At 40.4% G+C, this 20,177-nt stretch overlaps 1 protein-coding gene across 1 annotated transcript; it reads left to right on the forward strand.

Annotated features, from left to right (window-relative positions):
* Positions 1 to 1,330: 1,330 nt before the first annotated feature.
* Positions 1,331 to 17,223, forward strand: csrnp2 (cysteine-serine-rich nuclear protein 2). The gene is made up of 5 exons (XM_041799638.1): positions 1,331 to 1,916; positions 9,786 to 9,958; positions 10,045 to 10,307; positions 12,328 to 12,624; positions 15,167 to 17,223. The coding sequence occupies exons 2-5, from the start codon at positions 9,799 to 9,801 to the stop codon at positions 16,085 to 16,087; spliced, it is 1,641 nt and encodes a 546-aa protein (XP_041655572.1). The 5' UTR covers positions 1,331 to 1,916; positions 9,786 to 9,798; the 3' UTR covers positions 16,088 to 17,223.
* The last annotated feature ends 2,954 nt before the right edge of the window (positions 17,224 to 20,177 follow it).

Genomic DNA, 20,177 nt, shown 5'->3' on the forward strand with positions numbered 1-20,177 from the left:
GTCCCTTTTTGCAGCTATAACAGCTTCCACTCTTCGTGGAAGGCTTTTCACAAGATTTTGAAGAGTTTCTGTGTGAATTTTAGCCCATTCATTTTGTAGAGCATTTATGAGAAAAGGGCCTTCCCCAAACTGTTGCCACAAAGTTGTAAGCATAGCATAGCATTGTCCAAAATTTTTTTTGTATGCTGAAGCTTTAAGACTGGCCTTTACTGGAGATAAGGGTCTTGCCCAAACCCTGAAAGACAGGCCCTTACCATTATCCCACCTCTACCAAACTTCACAGTTGGGACAACACAGTCGGGTAGGTAGCGTTCTCCTGGCATCAGCCAAACCCAGACCCGCCCATCTGGGTGCCAAGCAGAGAAGCGTAATTTGTCAACGCACAGAACACATTTCAACTGCTCCACAGCCCAGTGTCTTTCACACACCATGCGCCCTGGCAGTTGTTGACCCTGCTCTGTGATTTTACATGGTCATGTGCTCCGTGGCAGTGTTGCTGTTGTAAACGCTTCCACTTTCTAATAATATCACTTATATTTGACTGTGGAATATCTAGCTGGGATAATATTTAATGAACCATCTTATTGCAAAGGTGGCATCCATCACAGTACCAAGCTTGAAGTCACTGAGCTCTTCAGAACGACCCATTTTGTGTGACAAATGGTTGCAAATGGAGACTACATTGCTACAGGTACTTGATTTTATACACCTGTGGCAATGGGTCTGATCGAAACACCAGAATTCAATATTTAACAGGTGTAGCAAAATACTTTTGACCATATTGTGTAGCTGATGCACGCTTGCAACGACTATATCTTGAGCCAGCTGGGAGCACAAAGCCCAGGGCAATTGCCTAATGGTTAAACTGTCTAGGAGCATAAGGCCCAATAATCCTTAAATCTCTATATCTTGATTCAGCAATCATAGGAAGTGAAAATAGTGATTAATACTGACACCCAGTCACTCAGTATTAGTATGATTTTACTCATACTGTAGCTTTCTCTTTGCTGGACAGATGTGGAGACTTACTACAAACCTGCACAGTCATTTAGTTGCCATGGAAACTAGCTTTGACAGGGCACAGAGATGATGATGTATAAACTATGAATGAAGTGTGACTAAAGGTGTCAGAGTGTTGAAGGACATCTGTGATGAGATGACGTGAAATTTTGGACGTTTTCTTTCTGTTTAATTTGAACAAAAGAACCAAAAAGCAATGAAAACTCCATTTCCCAGCATGCTCCGGCGCGGGGCATGCCTGTGATGTCACAATAAGTATATATACGGCTACAGGGAAGAATTTCTTCCTCCATTGTTACATTGTAACAAACGGGGCCGGGGCAAAACGGGGAGAAAAGGCGTCTTCTCGTTTGGGCATTGACAACATTTCGACAATATTCACCAAAATAAAAGCCTGCCCGCTTTGTCGCGAGAAGACAACGAAGTTAGCACCGCCGACCGAAGCCGCCCCGGTGAGAAAAGGATAAACCAACACAGATGTCAGCGGATTTCTCCATCGCAGGCTTTTAAAGATAAGATTATTCATTCGGCTGTTTTAAATAATTCAAGCTGCACCTGAAAATGTGTGGAAATAAGTCGCTGCTGATCATATGACGCCCCTCTCCTTTCTCTTTAAACAGAGAGGCATGCTACATTAACAAAATAAAAGCCGCACGTCTAACAGGCAGTGTGCAGAACAATGAACATGGAGCTTAAGTAGCCTTATTATAGTCTGATCAAAGTGTGAGTCCAAATTGACAGTAACACAAGAATTCAGCCGGTCTGGATCTTATATTCGGGATTTTTTGGCACAAAGATCATCTGAAAGGGCGTTGAAAGATTGATGTGCAGCTCACACTGGAAAGAGAAAACGACCTACGAGCTGCTTGGAATAAGGGTCCCTGTTTCTGCCCCAGGTAAGAGGGTTTAGTATTTCATTAACCGGGCGCTTTGCCATTGTGTGGGAGTGTATGTGTGTGTTTGTGTGTGGGTAAAAAATGGGAGAATAGAGAGGCCGGTCACACACTGATAATTCCCAGCCTCCCCCAGCCTGGTCAGCTGCTGCATGTACACAGTTTAAACAAATACACCACCAACACTGCATGTCCCTGAAGGTAAATACACCAGGAAGTCACAACAGTCCATGAGAATGCAGCTTTCTACCAATATCCAGCTATATCTGTGAAAGGAGCAGGACAATGACTGAGGTTTTTCTCAAGGGAAATGAGTCTACTATCAAAATAAAGCTTCTCCTCTAGGTTTGTCCTATTTTTATTGATGTCCCAGGAGAGAATATGGCTCATATTGATGCTTTACTCACATTAGCATCTTCAGTGAACCTTGAAAACCTGCAGAGCCTCCCTGGGAGTCTTAAATTGGGTTAAACTTCAAATTAGAGAGCTTTGTAAAAACACATTAATGATAAAAGCTTAACGTGTGTGCAGCTCCATTGATTTTACTCAAACAACAGACTTTAGAGCTCTAAATATGAGCAGTTCCATTGATTTTACTCAAACTACAGGCTCTAGAGCTCTAAATATGAGCAGTTCCATTGATTTTACTCAAACTACAGGCTCTAGAGCTCTAAATATGAGCAGCTCCATTGATTTTACTCAAACTACAGGCTCTAGATCTCTAAATATGAGCAGTTCCATTGATTTTACTCAAACTACAGGCTCTAAAGCTCTAAATATGAGCAGTTCCACTGATTTTACTCAAACTACAGGCTCTAGAGCTCTAAATATGAGCAGTTCCATTGATTTTACTCAAACGACAGGCTCTAAAGCTCTAAATATGAGCAGTTCCATTGATTTTACTCAAACTACAGGCTCTAAAGCTCTAAATATGAGCAGTTCCATTGATTTTACTCAAACTACAGGCTCTAAAGCTCTAAATATGAGCAGTTCCACTGATTTTACTCAAACTACAGGCTCTAGAGCTCTAAATATGAGCAGTTCCATTGATTTTACTCAAACTACAGGCTCTAAAGCTCTACATATGAGCAGTTCCACTGATTTTACTCAAACTACAGGCTCTAGAGCTCTAAATATGAGCAGTTCCGTTGATTTTACTCAAACTACAGGCTCTAAAGCTCTAAATATGAGCAGTTCCACTGATTTTACTCAAACTACAGGCTCCTGAGCTCTAAATATGAGCAGTTCCATTAATTTTACTCAAACTACAGGCTCTAAAGCTCTAAATATGAGCAGTTCCATTGATTTTACTCAAACTACAGGCTCTAGAGCTCTAAATATGAGCAGTTCCATTGAATTTACTCAAACTACAGGCTCCAGAGCTCTAAATATGAGCAGTTCCATTGATTTTACTCAAACTACAGGCTCTAAAGCTCTAAATATGAGCAGTTCCATTGATTTTACTCAAACTACAGGCTCTCGAGCTCTAAATATGAGCAGTTCCATTGATTTTACTAAAACTACAGGCTCCAGAGCTCTAAATATGAGCAGCTCCATTGATTTTACTCAAACTACAGGCTCTAAAGCTCCGAATATGAGCAGTTCCATTGATTTTACTCAAACTACAGGCTCTAAAGCTCTAAATATGAGCAGTTCCATTGATTTTACTCAAACTACAGGCTCTAGAGCTCCGAATATGAGCAGTTCCATTTATTTTACTCAAACTACAGGCTCTAGAGCTCTAAATATGAGCAGTTCCAATTTTTTTACTTAAACGACAGGCTCTAAAGCTCTAAATATGAGCAGTTCCATTGAATTTACTCAAACTACAGGCTCTAGATCTCTAAATATGAGCAGTTCCATTGATTTTACTCAAACTACAGGCTCTAGAGCTCTAAATATGAGCAGTTCCATTGATTTTACTCAAACTACAGGCTCTAGAGCTCTAAATATGAGCAGTTCCATTGATTTTACTCAAACTACAGGCTCTAGAGCTCTAAATATGAGCAGTTCCATTGATTTTACTAAAACTACAGGCTCCAGAGCTCTAAATATGAGCAGCTCCATTGATTTTACTCAAACTACAGGCTCTAGAGGTCTAAATATGAGCAGTTCCAATTTTTTTACTTAAACGACAGGCTCTAAAGCTCTAAATATGAGCAGTTCCATTGATTTTACTCAAACTACAGGCTCTAGAGCTCTAAATATGAGCAGTTCCATTGATTTTACTCAAACTACAGGCTCTAGAGCTCTAAATATGAGCAGTTCCATTGATTTTACTAAAACTACAGGCTCCAGAGCTCTAAATATGAGCAGCTCCATTGATTTTACTCAAACTACAGGCTCTAGAGGTCTAAATATGAGCAGTTCCAATTTTTTTACTTAAACGACAGGCTCTAAAGCTCTAAATATGAGCAGTTCCATTGAATTTACTCAAACTACAGGCTCTAGAGCTCTAAATATGAGCAGTTCCATTGATTTTACTCAAACTACAGGCTCTAGAGCTCTAAATATGAGCAGTTCCATTGATTTTACTCAAACTACAGGCTCTAGAGCTCTAAATATGAGCAGTTCCATTGATTTTACTCAAACTACAGGCTCTAGAGCTCTAAATATGAGCAGTTCCTTTTTTTTACTTAAACGACAGGCTCTAGAGCTCTAAATATGAGCAGTTCCATTGAATTTACTCAAACTACAGGCTCTAGATCTCTAAATATGAGCAGTTCCATTGATTTTACTCAAACTACAGGCTCTAGAGCTCTAAATATGAGCAGTTCCATTGATTTTACTCAAACTACAGGCTCTAGAGCTCTAAATATGAGCAGTTCCATTGATTTTACTCAAACTACAGGCTCTAGAGCTCTAAATATGAGCAGTTCCTTTTTTTTACTCAAACGACAGGCTCTAGAGCTCTAAATATGAGCAATTCCATTGATTTTACTCAAACTACAGGCTCTAGAGCTCTAAATATGAGCAGTTCCATTGATTTTACTCAAACGACAGGCTCTAAAGCTCTAAATATGAGCAGTTCCATTGAATTTACTCAAACTACAGGCTCTAAAGCTCTAAATATGAGCAGTTCCATTGATTTTACTCAAACTACAGGCTCTAAAGCTCTAAATATGAGCAGTTCTATTGATTTTACTCAGTTATAACAAACACTACAGTCTTTAAAGTATTAAATTCCTTTGATTGTACTCAGAAAAGACATCACTTCAGACTCTAAAGCTACACAATCGTGCAGTTCCATTAATTTTGCTCAGTTGTAATACAAATACAGGCTCTAAGGCTTAAAGTATGTGCATTTTCATTAATTATATTCAGTAATAACACAAACGTTTGGCACTTAAGCTTTAAATATGTGCCGTTCAATTGATTTTGCTCAGATTTAAAACAAACTACAGACTCTAAAGCTCTACATATGAGGGTTTCCATTGATTTTAGCAATTTATAACAAACTACAGGCTCTAAAGCTTTGAAAATGTGTATTTCTATTTACCTTACTCAATAATAACAAAATACAGGGTCTAAAGCTCTACATATGCTCATTTTCATTGATTTTACTCAGTAATAACACAGATTATGGGAACAAAACCTTTAAATATGGGCAGTTCCATTTATTTTACTCAGTTATGACACATTCTACATCCTTTAAAGCTCTTAATATGTGCATTTTTTGGACTTTACCCATTTGTAGCATAAACTACAGGCTCAAAAGCTTAAATATGTGCAGTTTCATTGATTTTACCTATTTGTAGCATTTACTACAGGCTCTAAAGCTCTACATATGTGCAATTCTATTGAGTTTTCTCAATAGTAATATGAACTATGGGCTCTGAAGCTTTAAGTGTGTGCAGTTGCATTGTTTTTATTCAATAATAATACAAACTACAGACTCTAAAGTTTAAACTATTTAGTTCTTTTGACTTTCCTTAGTGATAACACATCAGGCTCTAAAGCTTTAAATGTGTGCATACCTATTGATTTTATTCAATAGAATAATAACAATAGCGTAACCCTGGGGACTCATAATTTGAGATTCAGGTTTATTGCCTAGTAAGGTAAAAAAAAAACAGGGAGAGGATCGCTACCAGCAGTCCTCTGACTGTCAATGAACCATGATGGAATGAAAGGATATAATATTATTTATATGCATTTAGATCGGCAGCTGTTCATTTTTTAGGGGGTTAGCAGGATACAAAAATTTAAATCTTCAATTTGATACTAGCACAGAACAAATTATACTGATGCCTGTTTAAATAACATTTAAGGCATCTGATATTAAGTCTTTTTTTCTTAAATACTAAAAATAGGGAAAACTCCTACATACTGTCTAAATTGGCTCAGATGGCTTAGTGGTTACGTCTGGCCTGTGGCTTCTTTCGTGCGTGTCTCTCCCCCACTCTCTCATCCCTACTGCCAACTCCATCCACCGTCCTTCCATCTAAAATAAAGGCATAAAAAGCCCGGAAATATATCTTTAAATAAAGCACCAAGACATGAAACATACATGGGTTTTTACAGTCAGGTTTATTGCCAGGCGTTCTTACTCTAAATTTTTTTTTTCTTTGGGGTTTCTGCACAAAAAGAAGGCTTGACAAATAGATTAAATTACTTAAAGAAGCAGCAGTACTCTGTCTAATCTGACTATGGATGAACACTTATGATAAAATTTAATAATATTAAATTAAAGGGAGCATCCCAAGGAAATCTGACTCGCTGCGTCCCTACTGTGGAAATATGAAACTAAAGAGGATGATGTCAACCTAAGTTAGCCGGCCAAAAAGGAAGCTGACAGTGAGATAATGTTGGTCAGGGCTTTAAGAATAAAACATGATAGGAAATTGGCTCAATTAACTTTCCTAGAGGCGTTTTCCATTCTTCAGTTGATTATATATCATGATGGTTGTCAATTATTACAGAATCCTTGTGTCATCATCACTACTGTGGGTCCTGCATCATGTAGCAGTGTGTATGGTTTTGTGTTTTCAGTTAGCCTCAAATTATGAGCTTATAGCTGTTTTCTTCATTTTGACAATTGCATCTCTAATTGTAAGGCTTTTTCATAGAGACCCTATGTCTCTCTATGTTTTTATTGCTGCTTCCTTCTCATGACGCGAGATCAGAAAAACACAACAACAGTTAAACCTCAATACTAGAAACATTCACAAGACACACACTTACCTTTGCAGTTGTTTTTGACTTTGTAAATCCATGTGTTCAGTTTTTCTTTTAATGCAGATGGACATTTGTGCAAAGTTTGAAGAAAAAATAATTTCTTGAAATATGACGTTTACAAGCAAGGGGTGGGCATAAAGGCTAATGACCTTGACCTTTGACCTCAGAACAAAGGTTCCAGGGGAGTGGGTTAGATGGATGCATGGACAACAACAGCACTGTGAATAAATGAATAAAGATAAATCATTCAAAATAATGAAAGAACAGAAGTGGTAGATTTGGGTCTGTGTTGCACATTTGGATGAGGTTCAAAGCAATCGGCCTTTTGCGCAGTAGAGTGACCTGCACTGTAAATTATCTTCACTGGTATCTCATGTGCCAATGCAGTTTAAAAAGTTAGCATGCTGTATTTTTAGAATTCACTGTGATGAAGGTCAATAAAATTTAAATACTTTACAGTACTGAGTTTTATAAATTGGGGCGTCAGTGGAGCTGGTAATCATGACGAATATGATTACTGATTAACTACAATCCACAATAAATGAATTATTTTTTTTAAATCACAATTAATCACATGTTCAGTTGTTCTTTTCAGCTACACCAGCTACTCCCTGCAGCCACAGTGATGTAAAACAGTGATTCTCAACCAGTGGGTCAGGATCCAAAAGTGGGTGGCAGAACTGTTTTCAGTGGGTAGGGAATTGGTGCCTGGGAAAAACCTGTGGGAAAATATCTGCAGTCTACAAAAGCTCAAGCTAGACACGTTTCTGTATATCTAATTCATCTCTGTTATGCTTGTCAAGGAGTAAATTGTGGTTGTTTCTTGAGACCTCAACTTTTTTATCCTATCTCGGACGGAAATATCTTGAAGAAAGATGGTTCTCCCATGATAATGTCATTTTTTTCTCACGATCTTAAAAAACAACAACAAAATGTATGTTATCATGGCAAAACATAGTGAAATGACATGTTTACAAGCTTGCCCTCCCAAAGTTCTGTCTAGTGTCTTTGTCCAAAGTCCAAATTTTGTACTGAATGAATTCCAGTGGTGAAAAAGACGAAAATTGGGGTGCAATTAAGAAAGTGGTGATGGGTCCTATGGCTAGACCAGTTTAGAACCACTGATGTAAAGCAAGTCCAACACTGCTCCTTAATCTCTAATTTCCTTTTTTTTTTTAACTCACAGACAGCTCAGGGGACAAGTTAAATGTCAGCAGCGTCTTATACTATCAAATGTTTACTTTAATTCCCTTTACAATCCGTAACAAGTTCCTTTTTCTGTGGTGAAGTTCATGTTATGATCTGTGATCTACCTATAAAAGCAGGATTGTATTCAAACAGTAAGTTAACTAACTTCAGTTTTAGACCCACCCAAAATAGCACAAGAACAGATTTGAATACATAGAGTGGAAATGTAATTAAAAAAAGGTGCAATTTTACCTACAGAAAGTGTGCGATTAATTGCATCATTTCTTTTAAATATTTTGACAACCCTAGTTTTAAAACATTCAACCCCTGTTGCTTAAATGATTGATAAACTGGAGAGTACAAAACTTTAAAAGCTACATATATTCACTCATATTTTTAGCAAAAGCTGCAGCACACAAAACAAACAGGACTGTCTTATTTGCACAAATACTTTGCAAAATGTGCCAACATATTTGTCAGACAGTTTGCAGGAGTTTTCCTGCAGTTTTACAAATTAAAACCAAGAAATGACTTTAATTAAATGTCCTATGACATATATTCTTGTTGCTGTGGTTTCAAACATGCATGAATATCATTAGATTTTTCTTTCTGTTGCAGTGAAGTTTAAATTCTGGCATCATGCGAACACTACTTGTCATTCTGAATCTATTTGGGTTGCGATCGATTGTATAAAACTCTCTTGAGATGCATTTTGATTTCAGACCTATAGTGAGCCAGTCCACTGCCAGAGGGGTTCAGTGGGTTTGAAAGTGCATTCCTGCACAGGCAAAGATCCAGATTTAAGTCTTCGTTTTTTTAAATTTAGTGAATATGTTCTTCTTTGAAATAGCAATTGTTAATAGTGCTAAACTAATCCGACAAAACATCAAAACCCAGCAGAAGTCTAATCTTGTTCAAAGCACTTTTTTATTCTCTTTCTATAAATGATTGCAGCTGCTTTGAAGCTTCCTTCCTGACTGGCTACAAGGCTGGTCAGTAATATATTCAGATATAATAAATAAATTGTATTGAGTTAATTCAGATAGTTTGATCTCTCCTGCTCATGTGATCAATCAGCTTTGACGTCATCAATCATGCCAATACTCTCTGCACCGATTACTGTAGAAGAGAAAAGAAGACTCAGAGATCATCTGCTTTATTGCTGTATGGATAAATTGTGCTAGTTGCCATGGTGATGTTTGCAGACTTGATGATTTAAAGTCGGATTTCATGAGAGGTGGAGGGGCAGAGGAGGAAATGATGGAGCTGGAATACAGATGAAAAGAGACATGAGCCAGCAGCTGATGTCACCTGTTAGTGTGTGTGGTCAGGAGCGACCTCACAGAAACACGCTGAGACAAATGTGTGACATCGGGAACATGCTGTCAACATTTCACTGGACCAAACAGGCTCATAGGTGTCTTTTTTTTTTTTTTTTTTTTTTTACTAATTCCAACCATAACTCTTCTTCTAACGTCTTTGCTTATGTCTCCTCTGTGCCCTCAGACAGCGTGTTTCCATGGAGGCAGGTTCGGCCCTCAGCCTCAAACGCAGATATGAAGAGGTGGACAACAGCTCTCCGTTCTCCACACTTAAAGACTCTGACGATGACATCTCCAGCAGTGACAGCGCAGACAGCTGCGACAGCCTCAACCCCCCCTCTAGCACTGCATTTACCCGTAAGGAACAACAGAATGCACAAGACACACCCGTTAATATGGATAATTAGCTTATTAATTTATCCCACTTACCTCCCTCTCCTCAGCCACCTCCATCCTCAGGCAGCACAAGCCGTCACCGGGAGGGAAGAGGGTTCGTTTTGACGTGGTGACGGTGTACTACTTTCCCCGGCGGCAGGGGTTCACCAGCGTGCCCAGCCAGGGCGGCAGCTCTCTGGGAATGGCCCGGCATCACTCCTCCATCAGACACTACACGTTGGGAGAGTTCGCCAGGGAGCAGGAGACCAGCCACCGACACACTCTACGCCAACACCTGCGCCAAGAGAAGCTCAACGCCCGCAAGATGAAGGTGGGATTTCTGTTTTTGCTGAGAGCTCAGACTGATAGAGGAATGTAAGGCTGGATTGTGCTAACAGCCTTTCTTACTTTGCATAGAGTTTACAGCATTTAAAGTATCATGTTCTGCTAAAAATGTATGATTTTATATCTGTGATGTGGATTTTATCTTACACAACTCAAAAGGCACATGACTCTAGATTTGCTTGCTTAGAATAGTAACATTCACACATTTTCTTAAGCACCGCCCTTTTATGGCACCTATAGGCATTGTCCATTCATGCAGCTTTTTACTTGTAATACATTATGCACCAAAGAGAGAAATCTTCCTACTTTTATACTGTCTCCTTGGATGTTTTACCTTTTTATTGATGCTATAAATTAATCATGGTCAATATGATTTGTTTTTTTTTTGGCCAAAAATGTTACAGAAAACCTCTTTAATGTCAAGTGAAAACAGATTTCTACAAAGTAATATATATTAGAATAAAATAAGTGATTGCATTAATATTCACCCCCTTCAAGTGGGTATTTAGTAGAAGCACCTTTGGCTGCAATCACAGCACTGAGTCTGTGTGGATAGGTCTCAATCAAGCTTGCACATCTGGACGCTGTAATTTACTCCATTCATCTTTGCAAAACTGCTCAAGCTCTGTCAGGTAGCATGGGGACCAGGAGTTAACAGCTCTCTTCAAGTCCAGACACAAATTCTCTATTGGATTGAGGTCTGGGCTTTGACTCGGCCACTCCAGAACATTCACCTTGTTGTCTTTAAACCATTTCTGTGCAGTTTTCGCCGTCTTGCTAGAGAATAAATCTTTTCCCAACTGTAGTTCTCTTGCTGATTGAATAAGATTGTCCTCCAGGATTTTCCTACATTTTGTTGCATTCATTTTACCCTCTACTTTTACAAGCCCTTCAAGGTTGGCTGCCAAGAAGCATCCCCACAGCATGATGCTGCCGCTACCATGCTTCACAGTGGGGATGGTGTTCTTGTGGTCAACTAACCATAGCATCTTGTCTGGTTGTAAAAAAGCACCAGTGTGGTCTCATCAGACCATAGGACTTTCTTCCACTTGACCATGGAGTCTCCCACATGCCTTTTCACCAACTCTAGTCAAAATTTAATCTTTTTCTTCAACAGTGGCTTTCTCTTTGCCACTCTCCCACAAAGTTTTGATGGATTTAACTGAACTCAGGGGGATGTTCAGTGCCTTGGATTTTTTGTAACTTTTCCCTGACGTATACTTTTCAATGGCCGTTTCTCTTAGTTACTTGGAGTGTTTTTATGTCTTCATGGTGTAATGGTAGCAAGGAATACTGATTAACCAGTGACTGGACCTTCCAGACACAGGTGTGTTTAAACTACAATCACTTGAGACACATTCACTGCTCTCAGGTGATGACCATTTCACTAATTGTGAGACCAATAGCACCAATTGGCTGGACCTCTGTTGAATTAGGTCAATCACTTTAAAGCATTACATACATTTGTTTGACATTACTTTGTAGAAATCTGTTTTCACTTTGACTTTAAAGAAGTGTTTTTTGTAAATTTTTTGGTCGAGAAAGCCAAATTATGTTGACCATGACTGAGTTATAAAACCAATAAAAGGGTAAAAAATAAGAGGGGCTGAATAAATGGATGGTACAGAGGAAAGCAGAAGTCAACTGTCATACCTCAAAACAAAAGATGCTTGTGTGAAGCACTGAGAAGCTGATGTTGTGGGTGCAAAAAAAAACAAAAAACCTTCTGAAGCTATTACTGCTACAGTAGTTCATCTTAGTGAGTGTGTTAGCTAGTTAACAGGCTCCTTCATAAAAATCTATAGATGATACATTAGATCAGTTAATGCTGTTTTGCTAAAGCAGAACTCATTTAGTTTGTTGCAATCCATTTCTGTTTTGAGAGAAGGAATGAGTTTTTCCCCCATAAATTGCCCATTGAAAAGTTATAGGTTTTGTAGTATGTGTCTTTGTATTTTTCTTTCATTGTCTAGATCTCTCTGTTTTGAATAATCTGTCACCCACAGCTGACGAGAAACGGCACGGTAGAGTGTGCTCAGGCTGACCTGCTGACTCTGGAGGACGTCTCAGATGAGGATCTGGATGTGGATGGCGTGGAGGTGGACGACTGCTTCTTTCTCCAGCCTCTGCCCACAAAGCGCCGTCGAGCTCTCCTGAGAGCATCCGGTATCGCCCGCATAGACGCTCGAGAGAAGGCAGAGCTCAGAGCCATCAGGGTGTCGAGGGAGGAGTGTGGCTGCGACTGCCGCCTGTACTGTGACCCGCGACACTGCGGCTGCAGTCAGGCTGGGATCAAGTGCCAGGTAAGAGCTGAAACTGTCTTAAAGGCTGTTCAGAGAGAAGAGAACCGCTGTGCATTTTAAAACATTTAAATGACTCAGAACTGACTGCAGAATTTAAATGTGTGCCACATTAATTTGAAGTCATGCGAGCGATTTTCTTCCCACAGGCCTTTTCTGAGAAAAATCTTTCTCATAAAATTAATGATGGCTGAATTCCATTAAGCTGGATCACTTTCAGAGCTCTTTGTCTCATGCATGCTTGTTCTCTGTCGTGGCTCACTGTGACAGCTGAATAGATTCATGCCATCATCACTATTACAATGACAAGTCAAGATGTCTGCTATGAAAAAAAACTCCTCCATCATCTCCTCCTTCATTATAAGGACTGTGGATGATTTGATTTTATAGTCAACACCAGTTCTTTGTCAAAAGATCAGATAAACATGTGGATGTTTCCAGTGAGTCTAGTATTGTTGCAACAAAATAACATAAAAACCCCCATAAAGCTCTATCATCAAAAACAGATGTGATTTTCTGTGAAAGGGCACAATGTCAGTGTAACTTTTGCTCAGTCTGCAAAGAAGCAAAGAGACAGAGGGAAGATCAACCTTAAACCTCCTGGTAAACAGCAAATAACACATCTGCCTGTCAGTCAAATAAATGCACCACTAATTGATATGCAAAATTTTCTTTCAACTGAAAAGAGAACTTTGGACCAATGAGCAACAGTCCAGTTCTTTTTCTCCACAGCCCAGGTAAGATGCTTCTGACGTCTCTGGTTCAGGAGTGGCTTGACACGAGGAATGCCACATTTGTAGCCCATGTCTAGGATTCGTCTGTGCGTAGTGGCTCTTGATGCACTGACTCCAGCCTCAGTCCAATCCTTGTGAAGCTCCCCAAATTCTTGAGTGGATTTTGCTTGACAATCCTCTCAAGGCTGCGGTTATCCCTTATGCTGGTGCACCTTTTTCTGCCTGACTTTTTCCTTCCACTCAACTTTCTATGAATATGCTTAGAAACAGCACTCAGTGAACAACCAGCTTCTTTAGCAATGAGCTTTGGTGGCTTACCCTCCTTGTGGAGGGTGTCGATGACTGTCGTCTGGACGTCTGTCAAGTCTGCAGTCTTCCCCATGATTGTGTAACCTACTGACCCAGACTGACTCAAGATTCACACAACACAGCAACTGTTGGAGCACTGACAATCAAGCAATGGTCTTTAAAGTCTTTAAAAGCTCTACTGTTCTCTCTTGATCATAATACTCCAATAAAAAACAACCCTGCTGTATCAGAGAAGCTCCCCACAAACCAAATCCAGTTCAAGTTTTAATCTTAATATATTGCATCCTTGAATTTATGAATTGCCTCAAATTTTCAAATAATAAAAACTTTTGGATTCACCCCGGTGAAGCTCCAAAAGTAGATACCTTCATTAAAGATGTGAAGAAGCTTCTCACTATAAAAAGCTTAGGTTAAGGTGACTTTAGGTGTGAATATCAGTGTGCCTGGTTGGTTGTCTCTATATGTCAGCCCTGCGAGTGACTGGCGACCAGTCCAGGGTGTACCCTGCCTCTCGCCCAATGAAAGCTGGGATAGGCTCCAGCCCCCCTGCGACCCCAAACGGGATAAGCTGTACTAAGTACAGGAGGCCACTTTGAAAATGACATTATTAGAGCTTAAATTTAAAGGGAGCTAAAGGTTTTGGTAATCATTAGACAAATTGACAGCCGTTCATTCCATCACTACGAGTGAGGCTGGACAGACATTGGCTGATAATCAAAAAGTAACAGACCAACAGGCGTTTTCCCAGCTCTGTGCATAAACTCCTTCAGGTTGTCTGCTGTCAGTTGGCATACTCACCTCCCCACTGTTTCCTTTTTGTTAAACCCACTGTATTTTTCAGCTCTGGCATCGCTCTTCAAAGACAACAACCCAGAGCGTCATCTTTGCTTGTTCACATTAATTATGACTGATTTTATTGTGTAAGCTGTCAAAACAAATCAGCCGTCATCGGTGCATATAAATCAAAGCATTCACAGTGCTGCATGCTGGTCGATTTGCTGTGATTAAAATGCAAATGTTCTTTTATTGATTGAGGCAGTATAATGAGCCTAATCTCTGAATCGATGCATTGATGCTGTGACTCACTCAGTACAATTTCTTTTGTAGACTTCTCCTGTCATGTCAGTTTAGTGAATTCAAACCTGATATCCACAGCTGTTGTAGGATGTTGACACGGTATATAATAAGAGGCTGTTATCTCTTTGTGAATATTGTTATCTGCATGTCTGTATGATAAGGATGCTATCAATGATCACATACAGTGCCTATAAAAAGTATTCACCCCCTTGGATGTTTTAACCTATTACTGATTTTATAAACCAATCATGGTCAACATAATCTGGCTTTTTTTTGACCAGCGTCCAAATTTGCAAGTTTGATTGAGACCTATCCTCCTAGACTCAAGGTGCATCTACAAACCGAAACACAATAACAGCACCTCTAAGCCCAGCGGTGATTTCCAATGAGAATAACTTGAGATTGCACCTTTGTTTTCTCCTCAGGTGGATCGGATGTCTTTCCCATGTGGCTGCTCCCGGGATGGCTGTGGTAACGTTGCAGGCCGCATTGAGTTCAACCCTCTCCGTGTCAGAACTCACTACCTACACACCATCATGAAGCTGGACCTTGAAAAGAGACGCATGCTGATCCAGGGGACTGGAGATCAGTATGCTGAATCTGACCCGCTGTCCTCCCCGTCCTCCACCTGCCCCACCTCCCCAGACCTCTCCTCCATGACCGGTCTTGACTCTGAGCTGGAGGAGAGCGAGGTGCAGACTGTGGTGGAGGTTCAGGATCTCCTTGCGGAGCAGGACATCCTGGAGCGGGAGAACGAGACGGCCGTGCTGCACCTGCAGAGCGCCGAGGAGCAGGAGAGGAGGGAGAGGGAGGAGGCGGAGGGGGAGGCGGTGCAGGAGCTTGATGGAAGTCTCACAGAGCAGCCTCTCTGCCTCCTGCCTGCTGCTCTGGGAGATGAGCAGGCGGAGGTACCAGGAGTGGAGCAGGTCCTCCTGCAGGGGCCGTTTCCGACTGGAGCCACGGTGCTGTGCATCACTGACAACCAGGAGGAGAGCCCCTCTGAGCTCCTTAAAGACTCCTCCTCTCTGCTCTACTACCAGCTCAGCCCTATCGAACCTGGAGCGTTTGAGACCCTGCACAGAGCGGAGGAGGCTGAGCAGGAGGAGGGCTTTGGGAGAGAACCAGGAGGAGAGGAGGGTGAAGACGGAGGGGAGAAGAAGGATGAAAACCCAGAGGAGATGGTCTGCAGGCAGAGTTTGGGGAAAACTTTGACCAATGAGATTTTGTGCTCAGAGCAACATGTGGAGGAGCAACCATCGAGTCCCCTGCAGAGCCTCCCTGAAGACCAATGCCAACGGAGCTCCTGCATGGACGGAGGAGTGGCTCCGCCTCCTCCTGAAGTTTAGTCCTCGCTTCTCTGCAGATATTTTGCACAATAGCTTCATCTAAGATGAAAAAAAGTGACACATTTCACATTTATTACTGCTATCATGAAGAATGATTACAGATTGCAATCTTTAGTAGTGACTTTAAGTGAATAATGAGGAGATTACTGTAATGAGAAGAGGGGGAAGCTGAAAGCACACACAGATCGCTCCCCTGTAGTTAAATGGATGCAGTAACAAGGCAACATTGTGCATAGTTGTGTTGGGGGTGATAGATGCGGCCTTAATGGAAAATACTCTAAAACACTTGTGTAGTTTGTTGATGAGAAAGTGCAGAAAGTAGTGCTCTGTTAATTTCCAGTGCAGCAAACCTAAAACACAATTTGTGAACGCTGACATAAGCCTTTTTTAGTTTGGTGAGTTATGAAGATATCGACACTAAACACAGATTGTTTTGTGCAGAAAGACGGTGTGTTCAGAAACTTTGACTCACTTTCCATTACAGCAATCTTGTGCTGTAGAAAAGCCAAATGAAGGCCTCTGATTGAATCCTCCACTGAAAATAGACCTAATAATCCTGGAAATACTTGTTTTTGTGTACTGTATATGCATTCGTGCAAGAGAGCCGAGGTTGCTGCTTCTTTTGAGCTGTGCGCACATTATGAACTAAGCAGAGACTGTATGAAGAAGTGGATGTAGCTACCTTAAACATCTTCCTTGATTTTGGAGTCAAGGCAGGGTAGGTGTATGTAGTTAGATCCTGGTTGCTGTAGGTAAATGTAAATTCTTCTCTTTTTACCCGCTTTTCACTCTTAAGGAAGGGAAGGCAAGCTTATTCACAGCACCACTCATTCATAAACCAATTAGAAGTGCTTATTACATTTGACCAAATGAACCACAGGCTATCTCTGATTGGCTGTTTGATTCTGATTAGATATGTTTTCTTAAAGGTACAGTGTGTTATATTTAGTAGCACTAAGGGGGAAAATTTGCAAAAGTTGGAACATGAGGCATGTTTGGGCCAAAACTGAGGCAATGTGGAAAGTAAAACCGCCTAAAGCAGTGATTCTCAACATGTAGCACCCATTTAAGCTACCTTTTGCCATTAAATACCCCATTTTACCCTTTTTTGGCCATTTTGCAGCTTCTTTTTTCCACTTCCCCCCATTTTTTCCACTTTTACCCCACTTTTGCCCTTTCTTACCATTTCTTGCCACTTTGTGCCCATTTAAGATACCTTTTGCCATTAAATACTTTTTCCTATTTTTGCAACTTCTTTTTGACACTTATTCCCATTTTTGCCACTTTTATCCCATTTTTGCCCTTTTTAAAAACATTTTGACACTTTTTTGTCTAAATAAGCTACCTTTTGCCATTAAATGCCACTTGTATCCTTTTTGCTACTTTCTGATCATTTTTCCACTTTTTCTCCCCATTTACGCCACCTTTTGCCACCTTTAACTTATTTTTATTGCTACTTCAATTACTTCAGTTACTTTGCTACTTCAATCTTATTTTTTTGCCACTTTTTACCATTTAGATTGTAGCTCTTGCAAAGGTATTTTTAACAATTTGGCTCTTTGGTTGAGCAGGGTTGAGTAACACTGGCCTTAAAGGAACCATGCAGTGGGAAGGAGGATTGACACAACTCTGGTAGTGCTCTGAATGCCTTTGCATATTAACAGGGGCATAGGGAAAATAACCTGTACACACCAGAGTAAAGGGTGGATGTGGCAATTAGGCACTGGGTAGTAGGGTTGCTACAAGTCCCTGATCATGCTGCTGATGCCTCAAGTGCCTGTAAACCACAGGCGGTCTCTAGGCATATTACAAAGGGTGAAAAGGCCCAGACAACAGAGATGCTGTCAAGCTTGACCTTGACTCCCAAGTGACACACTGAAGTGCCACAAAAGCATAAAACTTGATCCTAAATCTTTTTATTATTTTGGAGTTAGCCTTTTATTCACACATAAGGACGGCCCTCTTCTAAGAAACAACAGAGCATCACTGACAAAATCCTCTTTAGTGCAATGATTTCTATCGTAGGATCCTGGCAGATAATAGTGCTTTGTTTTTTTCCCTGTTGCCCAATGCCTATTTTTTCTCTCTGTCATTCTCAGGATGGGCAAGGAACAAGGAAAGAGGTGGATGACATGGCACCAGGAGTGTTGGAGAGGAATACTTGATTTTTCATTCACTTTTTTCACTCAGTAGAGCTTGTTTGCTCACTTTCAAGTGGAGATCACTCAGTCTGCCTCTTTTTGACTAGTGTGGTCGCCCCCTGCTGGCCATGAGAAAGATCCCAGGTTTAAAGCACTTGTGTGTTTGCTTCACATGTAAACCAGGAGGCTATGTCCACTTCTGTCATACAGTCTTTGATCTGAGAGCCGTGAGTGTTACCACTCTGCTATAGTTTAAAATCAGCACTAACCAGCAGACTCACTCTGACCTTAGTTGTTGCTCTTGCTCACCTTTGGCTGCTCTTGCAAATGCGACCTATTTGTCAACAAAAACCTAGTTTACCTGTAGTGACAATGCCTATGATATTACTTCTATTTCTTTGTGTCTTTTGTGGATTAGATGCTGTTGCTTTGAAGTCCTCACAGTCTGTTTTTATGGAGTGAAAGAAAACGTCAACCCTCCTCCTGTCGAGATAAATCTCTCCTTTAATGTAACGGAGGAGTCTGAGTGAGGTCGTGAAGAAAATAGCATTTAAAGAGTCAAAGAAAGTAGTTTAAAAAGATGTGATGTTACTAATTTATGAAGCAGATTGACAGCAACCTGAATTTGTATATTTTATGTTCAATCTGTACCGTATGCATGTGTGAGTGTGTGCCTACTTTACATTTGTGTGTCTATGTAAGAAAGAAAGTTGTGTTTATGTATTGTTTTATGAAAAGGGTGCGTTTTAGTGAGGATAAATATTTAATCTCTGAAAGGTGCTGAAGTTACAGATTTACAATTCACTGATTTCCCTCCCTGCCATCATGAGAAATAAGGTTTCATGGAGATGTTTCTCAGTGACTGAAATGATAAAAGTGTTGGAAAGCCTCTCGTAGGAATGCAATAGTTACTGCACTGCAAATCACTAATGTGGAGATTCTTGAAAAGTTGTTTGTGTGTCATTGAAATGCAATCGTATAACTTTTGTTGTCTTTTTTTAAGTTGGACTGACTGATACAGATCTGTCTATGTCACACTAATGTGTTTCCACCAAGGTGTCTAGTACAGTTTTTTGAACCATGATCTTCCTTTCATTTCTACTGCCAGTATTGGGAATTCTGGCCCTTTTTGAGATCTGGATTGCTCTTCATTTGGAACGTTTTGGGCTTTTTTTTGTCTTTTTAACAACAAAAATAATTAAAAAAGGAAACCAGCTCTCAAGTAGGAGACAGCTCTTAGAAGTTAAATGGGTTGTTTGCAGATGCTGCATCATTGCAGAGAACTCCAGATGGGGGACAGGAAGTGATTGACCTGCAAAGAATATATTGCATATTCTTATTGGAAACCTCCCATACGAAGTGTTTGGGATGGGAAGACTTTGCAAAAAAGTTCTTGGAAGGAGATTCGACGAATGTTATTATGGGCCATTCAGAGCAACAAGACAAAATGAGGTAGCAGCTCTAGTAGTAACCTGAGCTCATCAGACAGATACTATAGTTTATGAAAGGTGCAGCTTGTCGGTGGATAAAACCCGGTCAAAAATAGATCAAAAGCATCTTAATAAAAAGCTTTCAGTGCTGCTCTTTGCTCTTTAACAAAGATATGTGGCCCCATTCTGATTAAACTGCTGCTTTGCTATAGCTATACCTGAGCTAAATGCTGCACCAACTTCCAGTACAACTATGCTGATGCTGATTGGGAGAGTGCAGAAACATCTCTGCCAAGAGAAGCTTTCAGTGGGGCTCTTTGCTCTTGTTGTAAAATAAAAATGTCCAGTTCAAAGAAAAGTGCTGCTATACTATAGCTACATCCAAGCTTAACACTGCAGTGGGAGCGGCTATCTGCTTCCAGTACAACTAAACCCGCCCATAGCTACCATCTCATTCCCCTAAAATGACGCTGATTGGTCAGGTCTGTTCTCAGACTGGGCACAGTTGTTTCAGATAGG

The sequence above is a fragment of the Cheilinus undulatus genome, linkage group 11 (genome assembly GCF_018320785.1).
Source record: "Cheilinus undulatus linkage group 11, ASM1832078v1, whole genome shotgun sequence".
Lineage (NCBI taxonomy): Eukaryota > Metazoa > Chordata > Actinopteri > Labriformes > Labridae > Cheilinus > Cheilinus undulatus.